General features: G+C 37.3%; 1 protein-coding gene across 2 annotated transcripts; it reads left to right on the forward strand.

Annotated features, from left to right (window-relative positions):
* The first annotated feature begins 3,956 nt into the window (after positions 1 to 3,956).
* Positions 3,957 to 10,718, forward strand: LOC110100115 (auxin response factor 2A-like). Of its 2 annotated transcripts, none has more exons than XM_020827525.2 (15): positions 3,957 to 4,297; positions 4,412 to 4,524; positions 4,622 to 4,717; positions 4,818 to 4,874; positions 5,018 to 5,173; positions 5,300 to 5,384; positions 6,148 to 6,238; positions 6,328 to 6,492; positions 6,618 to 6,737; positions 6,842 to 6,917; positions 6,980 to 7,145; positions 7,250 to 8,175; positions 9,505 to 9,695; positions 9,839 to 10,045; positions 10,334 to 10,718. In XM_020827525.2, the coding sequence occupies exons 1-14, from the start codon at positions 4,195 to 4,197 to the stop codon at positions 10,020 to 10,022; spliced, it is 2,529 nt and encodes an 842-aa protein (XP_020683184.1). In that variant the 5' UTR covers positions 3,957 to 4,194; the 3' UTR covers positions 10,023 to 10,045; positions 10,334 to 10,718. The 2 variants fall into 2 exon arrangements, with proteins under 2 accessions (XP_020683184.1, XP_020683187.1); XM_020827528.2 differs by having other exon boundaries at positions 7,250 to 8,145.
* The last annotated feature ends 721 nt before the right edge of the window (positions 10,719 to 11,439 follow it).

Raw genomic sequence — 11,439 nt, forward strand, 5'->3', positions numbered from 1 at the left:
CCCCTAGCCATCATCATCAGACTTTTGTTGGCCGACCACCACTTCTAAACCTCCACTCGACCATCATTTTTGAACTTTTATCGGTCGGTCGTCACATTTAGATCACATCTTGTTTTCCATATATGGACTTTTCCCTGCCAACCACTACCACCAAAATTTTAGAAACTTATAGCGACTATCGAACCTTTGTTATAAAAACAATATCATCGAACCTTTGTTATAAAAACATTATCAACGAACCTTTAACGAACCAATCATCATCTTTAAAACACCATTTTCTTCCACTTACGATCCTATGAACACCATTGTCTGACTATAATCCTTTGACTATCATCACTTGACTATAATCTTATGACCTCAATCACCCGACTATGATCCTTCTACTTATGTTACCTAACTATGATCCCTTAAACATTTGTCACCCACTAACTATGATTCTTGGACCACCATTTCCAAACTACAGTCCTTCAACCTTAGTTGCTTAACTATTATCATTCTTACCTCCATCGCTGGCCAACCACCAACAGCTACCCTCAAACTATGGTCGCACGCTTATTATAATCTTTGGACTACCATTCTCTAATTACAAATCCTTGACCATTATCACCTTGCAATAATATTTTGACCTTCATGTCCCTAATATGATCCTTCAACCTATGTCACCCAAAATTATGATTCTCAAACCACTATCGCCCATCGACTGAGGTACTTGGACCACCACCTCTCAACTATGATCCTCCAATCCCTGTCACCCAACTACAATTTTTTGACCTTAGTTGCTTAACTACAAACTTTCCTACCTACATCACCAATTGACTATAGTCTTTTAATCAAAATCACCCAACTATGGTCCTTCTAACTTATGTCGCCCACCACATATAGTCCTCAGACCAGTGTTTCCCAACCACGGTCCTTTAATCCTATTTGCCAAACTATAGTGCTTCTGACCTCCGTTGCCTGCCAACAAAAATCCTCAAAGCACCATCATGCATCTATGACCTATAGACTATTATGGTCTAACTATGGTCCTTCGACCTCAGTCGCCTCACTAATGTTCTTTTGATATATATGGACCATTGACTACGGTCCCTTGACCACTGTTATCAGATTAAAGTCTTTCAACTTTAGTCGCCAGACTATGCTACTTCCGACTTCTATCACCCGTTGACCATGGTCCTTCTAACCTCCTTCACCAATTGATTATAGTGCTCAGACCACTTCCACCCAAATATGGTCCTTGGACCACCATTGTTCCACTTTGATCCATTAACCTTAATCACCCAACAATTATCCTTCCAACTTTTTTTGCTTGTCGACTATAGTCCTTTTAATATCCTTCGCTAGCCAACCATAATCCTCGGACCACCATTTCCCAACTTTGATCATTCCAATCTTCATTGCCTTGCAACTACATTCCTCTAACCACAATTGATCAACTACAGACCTTTCAACATCTATTACTCATTGTTTATGACCCTCTAACCTCCATCATTCAGTATTACCATTTGGCTTCTCCAATGTCAATTGGCTTTCTCATTTATGATCACTAATAATGCCAACACATGTCATCACTTACAAAATGGATGTACAATGCAAACATCAACCCTAACTCCCAACTTTAATACTTGATTTTTTTTTTATTTCTACCACAAGGCTCTTACAATCTCACTAATATAATATGTACTTTTTAAACGCCTTCTCTTGAGGAAGAGATTCACCTATATCCAAATACAAATTCTACTCGAATCATTTAAATTGGGCTGAGATCAATGATTTTCCCTTTCCATGATTTTTCACGTTAAAAATTTTGGTATCTTTATAATTCTTGGTTTCCTCTCCATTATTTGTATGTATGATAGATCTTCATGCAAAACTAGGATGTTAAATTCATATCTCTTTACCATAATGAATGTTCCATCAAGCAAATAGAATTTGGTATAAGAGAATGTTTGATTTGATAAAAAATGAGTGTAAATATGCCAAATGAATGTGTTTTAGGATTTTTTATGTCATGTCTGATCAATAAAGAATGCAAAGTAAATTTTGGTAAATTCCAAATTTACTCAATAGTTCATTTTTTGGTAATCAAAATTTACTCACCTTTAGCTAAATCCCAATTGCACCATAATCTAACTCTACTCTCACAGCCACCCTCTAGCTACCTCCATGACTAGCTATCGACTACCTATTACCATTGATAGTTGCCGCTTGCTTGCTGTCGACCACATGTCATTTACATCCCTGCTATGGACGACACTCATTGCCAACCACCAGCCATCATTATCATTAAACTTTACAATGCATTTATTTCAAACAAATATAAAACTATATATATTTATTTTAAAATATTTTAAATATATTATATTTCATTTTACTCTATACTTATTTTTCATCAAAATAAACGATCCCTAACTAAATAGCTTTTTTTTTTAAAAGCTTGTTATTCCTTATTACAAAAACTTTCTCTTGTACCTTCCAAACTCTCTTATGGACCAAGTTAATCAATCACTGGTATATCCTTGGATGATCATCTTGGCATCTAGAGGATTACTTAGTTTAAGAATAGATTAATAATTTGTAAATGCACTTTTGATCATTTTGAGTTCAATGTTTTTGAATTTACATTATGCTTTTCAAGACTTTACTTTTTTTTAGTATTGCTCTTTCTTTTTATGCAGCTTATTATCATTCAATCTCTTTTTGACGTGTATCATAGTTGTACAAGTATTACAATTATGCTTTATATTTTTTTAGGAGCTACACCTAATTTTCAAAAAAAAAAAAAAAAGAATTCCACAGGCGCACAAAGAGGAGATCAAACTGTCGTTGAGTGACGTGTGTTTCCTTTACGTAACTCCTCCCACCAATAGTCAAAGAAAAGATGAGTGTGCGACTCAGAACTAACATTACAGAAAATGCATGAATTAGAGACTAGAATGCTCTTTTTAATAAGGAGATTAGTTGTTTGTAACATCTCCTTAATAACCAACCAAGCAAAAGCGGAGAATATAATTGCATATTTCTTGTGCCACACCACACTATGCCAAATAACTTATGGAGAACCAAGAAAATATTGAGTGATGAAAGATCTGAAGGAGGGTTCTCGGATCCTTGCCACATGCTATAGGTAGGGGGGTTAGAAATAACCACAAAGGTGATTGCCAAAGGAAACATGCTGAGAAAAAAAATGTGAAATTAACCAGCTGCCATTAGAAATGATACTACAAATCAGAAGGGAATATCTCAAATTATTCCCCCAAAAATTGTTATCCATAAGCTCCATTAATAATTTTCCATTACACCAAGGCTCCCAATAAGATCGTCTTTTAATGAAATGCAGGACTTGAATTCGTTTGCAACAGTGCCAATAAATTTCTAGTATCTAGAACCCTTAGGAGAATCCGTTTCCAAATATAGTGATATTTCTATCTTCACCAATCCATATGCAAATCTCCAGCATTCAGAAATTCCAAAATAAGAGAGCAACCAAAAGGCATGATAAAGTGAGTCCATAGCAGGGATCCCAAGTCCCCCATTAGGCCATGGAATACAAGTTCCAAGAGATAATTTATAATTTCCTTAAATCAACATTGCCAAAATATAAGAAAAGAGTCCCTAATTCGTAATATGACAATTGAAAATAAATTTAAGAATTTCTTTGACTTATTTTTAAAAAAAAAAAAAAAAAAAAAACCGCTCCTGTGGTCCGGTTCAGTTCTGCAGCTGACGACGACGCGGACCGCACGGGGGGACAGCGGTCTGTGGGCGAGGAATCACGAGAGGGAAAGCAGTTTGGGAGGAGCTGTCGGCCCGGGCCGGGCTTGTCTGGTGGGTCGGGGCAGGGGATGGGCCCACGGCTCGGCGGGCCAGCCAATGCCGGCTGGGACAACGACACTTGCGGGCCCGGCTTCAAGGGGCGGATTTCACGAGCCACAAATTTTCACTCCACTCGCGCGCACACGCACACTCACTCTTTCCCCCGGGCAGGGGAAATTTTTTTCATCCATGTCGCTCAAGCAGGACGCCGAAGTGTAAAAGTGGGGGGAGAAAGATGGAGATGGTTTTTGCTTAGTTGAAACACCAACGCCGCTCAACATCTTGGGGTTCATCGCCGATTTTCTTCTCCCTCTCCGATACGATCTTCACTCGAAGTTCCGGCCCCGTGAATGTGAGATAATCGACGCCACACTTGGGATGGCGTCGTTCGACGTCTCCGCGAAGCCCGGCAGCTGTAGTATTCATGATGAAAACTTCTTGTCCGGCGCTAATCCTTCTGTTTCCTCGCCAGCCCAGAAAGGTATCTGTATCACTACAACCGCCGCTGCCGTCAGCGATGCCAATGATCCGCGGTTTGTTTATTTGAGGCGTCCTTTTTTTCAAAATTTGGCTGAATTTATGGTTTTGGTCTCAGGAGCGGAGGACGTGCTTTACAACGAGCTTTGGCAGGCTTGCGCCGGTCCACTGGTGACAATTCCGCGCTTAGGAGAGCTGGTGTTTTATTTTCCTCAGGGACACGTCGAGCAGGTAGCTCCGCTTCTTCTACTCTTCTTCGATTTCGTTTGCTGATTTTACTTCATCTGTACGGTCTTAATATATTTATGTTCCTTGGGCGGCCTTGCAGGTCGAGGCGTCCACGAATCAGGCGGTTAACCAGCAGATGCCGATCTATGACCTCCCGTCAAAGATTCTCTGCCGCGTAGTGAACGTCGATTTGAAGGTATCTGTCTCTTTTGCAATATTTTTTGTTGGCTTAAGAATATAGTTGGAGATTAATCCAGAATTGCTGAAAACCTTCGCTTGACTTTGTTGCTGCCCAGGCAGAGCTGGATACTGATGAGGTTTATGCTCAAATAACTTTGTTCCCTGAGCCAAACGTAAGTGCTTGGATTTCTGTATGGCTTTCTACTTTTGTCTTTCCCGGTCTATTCCTGAAACGGTTGCAATTGTGCTTGGAAGTCATTGATGCTTAAAGAATTCTTGTTTTTTTTAATTGTTTAATTTTTCTTTGGTCTGTTAGCAAGATGAGAACGCAATTAAAAAAGAGCCCCCGCCACTGCTGCCTCCAAGGCCTCATATCCATTCATTTTGCAAAATTCTGACTGCTTCGGATACCAGCACACATGGGGGCTTCTCTGTATTAAGACGGCATGCTGACGAGTGCCTTCCTCTCCTGGTTTGGGATTTTGACCTCCGTATCTTTTTATTGTGCTGATTATCCTATCTCAATTGACGTCCATTATCATATCGCTGATCTTTTTGATTAATCAGTGAAATTTTTTTTTGCTAAATTGCTAATCAGGACATGGGGCGGCAGCCTCCAAGTCAGGAGCTGGTGGCCCAGGATTTGCATGGGGTTGAGTGGCGCTTCCGCCACATCTTTCGTGGTAATTCCATAATTGCTACATTATTTAGTGGATCATCATCTTTATGAGTTCGATGTAGAATCCATGTTTCATAGATCTGATATGAGTTAATCTTTATCTCCTTTTACTTTTATTTGTTCTTTTGAATCCCGGATTTTCTGTTTTCTTAAGCATGATGCAATGTGGGTGTTGCTGCTTCTTTTATTTTAGCAATTTACTGCAAGCATTTTCTATTGATTTGAAGTATGCTGGGATAATATGAATTCGTCTTTTTCTCTTTATTATTTCCAGCCCTAGTGATAAAATTCGGAACTTATTGAACAAATTTCATTTCCTGGAAGCACTCTTGTTTCAATATTCAATGGTGATCTGTGCTATGAGCTAAATAGAAGGAAGCCTGGATTACATTCTTACAATTCAGTGAAAATTGTCATTTTTACTAGAGTTTTTTTACTCTATTATTTCTGGCTCTACTGATAAAATATTGGAACTTGCTGAATAGATTGCATATCCTGGAGGCCTTGTTGTTTTGATGTCAAGGATGATGTGTGTTATCAGCTAAATAAAGGAAGCTTAGAATTATCATATTTTGACAATTCGTTTTAAACTGTTATTTTGACTAACGTTCACCCGCCTGTTTCAACTGCTGTGTATGCTTGCTATTAATTTCTTTACATTAACTAATTTTAAATTAATTTTTTTTCTGGTTAATCATAAAATTTGAGTGTTGTTTAATAGAGTATTTGTTCTTTTACTCATCTTTCTTTTGAAATAATAAAAAAAGGACAACCAAGAAGGCATTTGCTGCAGAGTGGGTGGAGTTTCTTTGTTAGTTCTAAAAGGCTTATTGCAGGTGATGCCTTCATTTTTTTGAGGTCAGCTATTTTTCTTTTGTGATTCTGAACTTTTGATTGTCATAACTCTTTCTCAAATGCTTTTGTTCTGAGAAACTTTTTCTATTTAGAGGGGAAAATGGAGAACTTCGTGTGGGAGTGAGAAGAGCAATGAGGCAGAAGACCAACATTCCATCCTCAGTCATCTCTAGCCACAGCATGCATCTTGGCATCATTGCAACTGCATGGCATGCTATTACCACTGGAACCATGTTCACTGTTTACCACAAACCAAGGTTAGCTGATCTCACTTCACACCTGTTAGGATTTATTCCCTATGTTTCAATATTTCAACGCTACATGGTTTTTACTCTTTCATGCTTTGTGTTTTTCACTTTTTTGTTTAACAATACCATGACAGGACAAGCCCTTGCGAGTTCATCATTCCATTTGATCGGTACATTGAGTCTCTCAAAAATAACCATTCAATAGGAATGAAATTCAAAATGAAGTTTGAAGGTGAAGAAGCCCCAGAGCAGAGGTATATAACTTTATGTGCTGTAGTACTGCTTTTAATATCTCTATGATGAATTTGCAGAATAAAGAGCATACCATCTTTAAAATTTCTAAATCTCTTGGTGTTAGGTTCACTGGTACGATAGTGGGCATAGGAGATCTTGATTCGAGCAGTTGGCCTGCATCAAAATGGAGATGTCTGAAGGTAATCTATTTCCTCTTTGTTTCTGTGCTCATTAAATACATTGCTCATTCCTTGTATTTTAGGTGCGATGGGATGAGATTTCTTCTATTCCTCGGCCTGAGAGAGTTTCCCCTTGGCAAATTGAGCCAGCTACAACTCCAGTTAGTCCCTTACCTCTACCAAGACCCAAAAGACCTCGGGGGAATGTGATGCCCTCCACTTCCAATTCATCTGCTCTTGTAAGAGAAGGTATTTTAGAACATAGAGTCCTAGATACATGCTGCATGGATTCAACGTCGTACATATAATACTTGCTACCAATGCAAATAAATCCTACATTTTTATTTTTTTAGGGACATGTAAGGTTGCTGAAGAACCTTCTCAAACACACGAGATTGTAATGGAAATGAAAGGAAAAAATGTTTCAAATTTGAAGAATAGTAACTCTAGAAATGAGATGGATTTTGATCTCAAAACTAGTGGCTGGACGACCTCTATTGAAGGGGTGAAAAATCTGGGTTCTTCACAGAAAAGTTTGAGTTTAGATGGTTGCATTCATAAGGTTAGGCATGAAACTATGTACACTGACATGCTAACAGGCTTTGAAACCTCTGCTGGTTTGCAACATTATGGTATGCCATCATCTGTACATTCTTCTGGTGATGCAAAGTCTTCAAGGAACTATTTTCCTAGCCAGGATGGTGAATCTAACCTGCTTTCGAGCGAATTATCTTTGATGCCATCTCATACTTCCATGCATTTTGAAGGAAAGATGCCAACACAGACTAGTGAGCTGTGCTATCGTGATAATCAAAATCCTGGATTTTACGGGGTGGGAAGATACTCGTTGGCTCATTGTCTCGCATCCCAGCAACATTATCCGAACTGGTTGATACATTCATCGGTGAATTCTGGAGCAGAATCTTTATTACAGGCAAAGGTGCCAACTTTGCAGCCTTTCACAGCGGCCAATGATGAAGTTTTAAAGCCTAAAGAAGGTGGTATCTACAAGCTATTTGGGTTTAATCTCAATGGAAACCCTTGGAATTCAAAGCCTGTAATGCCAGAAGTAAACATCTGCCAAGAAGCGACGTTGTTTACTGAGCCGAAAGCTATACTGCCTAAACAATTTGTTCCCGAATCAGACCAACTTTCTGATCGGTTCAAAGGTAGAAAATCAGTTGACGTTATCTATTCACCGAAGGAGTATGAGAAATGTGCTCAATTTTCTCTCCAATCTGCTAAAGATGTACGTGGATCATTAAGAAGCTTCACAAAGGTTTTTTTTGCAATGCATTGTTACAAAATCTGCACTAAATCTAATGCATAATCCTTTTAAATGTTTAGTGAATCTTTCTTAGTTTAATGATTCTTGCAAGTGGATGAATTTTGAACAATTAATAAACTATCGCCTCCTTTATGATCCATTTTAAAAGAGAAATATAAAATTGAGTGTTGCAAAGATGAGGATGCTCTGGTGGATAAGTTGCTTCACTCTTAGAAATAGAATGTGAAACAAGTATATATGTTGAAAGGTTAGAGTAGCTCCAATGACTGATAAGATTAGAGAGAGTTGTCTTAGATAATTTGGACACATAAAACGTCAGCCTTCTAATGATCCGGTTAGGAAAGTAGGTGTATTATATTTTGCCTATGTTAAGAAATAAAAAAGACTTAGCTAGAAAATATTAGAAATGACATTTTTTATTAGACTTAAATGAGAATTTGACTCTTAACAAGACATAATGGAGAAAATTGATTCTTGTAGCCGACCCCACATAGTGGGATAAAGATTTGATGTTGTTGTTGTTGTCATGCTCTAATCAAAATAGAAATGCCTTTTTTGCTTCATAAAGCTTTCTAGTTGGAAACAATACAATCTTCTGCTAATATAATATATTTGCTGGATTTATTAGATTTTTTTGGTTCCCTGAGCCTAATTCAAGAAGACTTACTTTAATAGTAGTTCCTATTAGTCTGTCTTTGACTTTTACATGTCCGGTTGAGATGCATCTTTGAACCATGCTGTTTTGCTCTGTGAAACATTACCTTTTGTTGGCTGTTTAAGGGTTGTTTGGTTGCCTACAAATGGAGTGTAAAGTATTTCAAAAACAGGAGTTTTGAAAATATTGGTGTTTGATTTGAAGTAAGACAAATGTAATATAAAATTTTGGTGCTTTTAGAATGCACCATCTTGTTCATTTTTGGTTTATTTATAATTTCTCCGATTTGGGCGAGTTCCAAATACACCGGAAATTCATTGCAATTCTCTGCCACCTACCATCGTTAGTCGCCAGCCACCCTCCACCGTTAGTCGCACGGACCACTACCGCCGCCGACTGCCACTATCGCCGGCAACCCACTGTCGCCAACCATTACCTTTTTGCACTTTACATTACATTCATTTTACGTCAAATCAAATAATAATAATAATAATAATAATCTCTTGCATTCTTTTTACAATCATCCAAACAACTTTAATGTATTCTTTTTACAATGCATTCCTTTTACACGTCATATCTTTTTCAAACAACCAAACTGCCTTTTAACTAGGAATCTGGTGCAATTTTTCCTCATTTATAAGATCAAATTCTTGTGTTTGGTTCAGATGCATAAGCAGGGAATTTTACTTGGGAAGTCAGTCGATCTTACTAGGTTTAGCAGCTATGCTGAACTCATTGCAGACTTGGATAAGATGTTTAAGTTTGGAGGTGAATTGATTGGCTCTAGCAGAAAGTGGATGGTAGTATATACGGACAATGAGGGTGATATGATGCTTGTTGGAGATGATCCTTGGGAGTAAGTTTGCTTTTTTTTTTTTCCTTCTCAAGTTAACAATTCATTTCCTTATACTTGAATAGGACCCTTTCATGTTAAGTACTACTCAGAAAAGTTTTGGTCACCATTGTAGATCTTACTAAATATTGTATTCATATAAACAGGGAGTTTTGTAGCATAGTATGCGAGATTTACATATATACTACAGAGGAGGTGCATAAAATGAATCCTGGAACACTCGAGCGAAGACCTGAAGACAATGCACGTTTGCTGAAGGATAATATAGTTGCAGAAGAAATAAAGGCCGCTCCATCAGACTTTGAATCTAAGAGCCATGAAATTCGATAAGAAATATCTCATAGATTTGCAATGTGAGTTCCTTTCTTGACCTATTTTATTACACCTACCCTTTGTTAGTTGCCAAAATTTACTTTAATATTTCATTTCATACACTCATATTTATTCTGTGTTGTACATATAGAATATTAAAGTTTTTGGTATTAGATATGTAAATAGTATGAAATAAAGTGGTATGTATGTAAATTTCACTTGAACTTATTTAGCTTTTACCATATTATGGAAAATCTTCCTTTTTCTTTTTTGAGACGGCTAAATGTAGAGGCCAGAGGGTGACTTGTTTTTCCATCCGCTTGGTGCAGGACATCATAGCCGATTGAATGGAAATTTCGAGGACCATTACCATAATTGATGTGATAACTCTTCTTCATTCTTATCCTCTTCTTTCCCACTCCCCCTCTCTCTTTCTCTCCAGGCGGGCCAGCCATTGCTGAAGTCTCGTCCTTCTCTGGAACAGTCGCTCTCATTGTGGTTGGGCTTCCCTTAAATTGAAATACAATTATGGATGCGATTGTGTTTTTTATTAGCTTTTTATTCCTATTTAACACCTTTGCCTTCCCCACATACCACTTCCTGCTTCTTAAATGTTTGTACAGGCTTGTGATTTTTGTAAAAGTTTTCTGTTATCATGGTAACCTTGTCATTTTTCATGTGTAAATATATGATGTGTTTCTAGTTCAATTTCTATTCTCTCGTTGTCTATTTCTGAGGTTCTTACACATTGGCATTAACTGCATAGCTCAGGTGGGGAAATTATTGGGTTCGGACACAGGACAACGTCCGGAGCCCAATGAAAATGCGTCACATCACTTTCTACTCGGTACTTCACAGTACCAAGCAGTCGGTACTGCTCGGTACTATGAAGTATCGAACTCAGTACTTCATAGTACCGAGTTCAGTATTCCTCGGTATTGTGAAGTACCGACTGGTAAACTGTGTCGGGTGTCCGAACGCAGTAATCCCTCCTTTGATGGTTCCTTCTTACTAATAATACACTGCCCCCTAAGTGCATGTGTTTAATATTTTATTTTAATTTATATATTATGTTATATCTATTAGATGGAGAAACCGATTATTTTAATTTATATTTGGAAGCAAAATATTTGATTATTTTATAAATGATATTAAATTCTGATATTAAATAGTAAAAATAATAGATGTATTATTTTGAATTAATAGTTATTAGAATGGTTTTAAAATATGAATAAATCAGTTGTCTGTAATTTTCAGGTATTAAGGTTATTATAATATTTGACCTGTTTATTATTTAAAGATTATTTTTTATTTTTAATATTTGATTCTTAATGAAAATGAGATGTTCAGCTATTGTTATGTTAAAATTAAGTATTTTTTTAAATTATTAAAGAAAATATGAATGTGCCTTGAAATGGTAATTTATGTATGTGAA

The sequence above is a fragment of the Dendrobium catenatum genome, unplaced genomic scaffold (genome assembly GCF_001605985.2).
Source record: "Dendrobium catenatum unplaced genomic scaffold, ASM160598v2 fragScaff_scaffold_822, whole genome shotgun sequence".
In the NCBI taxonomy this organism is placed as follows: domain Eukaryota; kingdom Viridiplantae; phylum Streptophyta; class Magnoliopsida; order Asparagales; family Orchidaceae; genus Dendrobium; species Dendrobium catenatum.

Bases quoted from the DNA above. Each gene is read 5' to 3' on its own strand.
- LOC110100115 (XM_020827525.2), top strand. From the start codon at position 4,195: ATGGCGTCGTTCGACGTCTCCGCGAAGCCCGGCAGCTGTAGTATTCAT. The intron at 5,174-5,299 runs GTTTGGGATTTT...ATTGCTAATCAG, and splicing joins ACGAGTGCCTTCCTCTCCTG to GACATGGGGCGGCAGCCTCC. The intron at 9,696-9,838 runs GTAAGTTTGCTT...TCATATAAACAG, and splicing joins GTTGGAGATGATCCTTGGGA to GGAGTTTTGTAGCATAGTAT.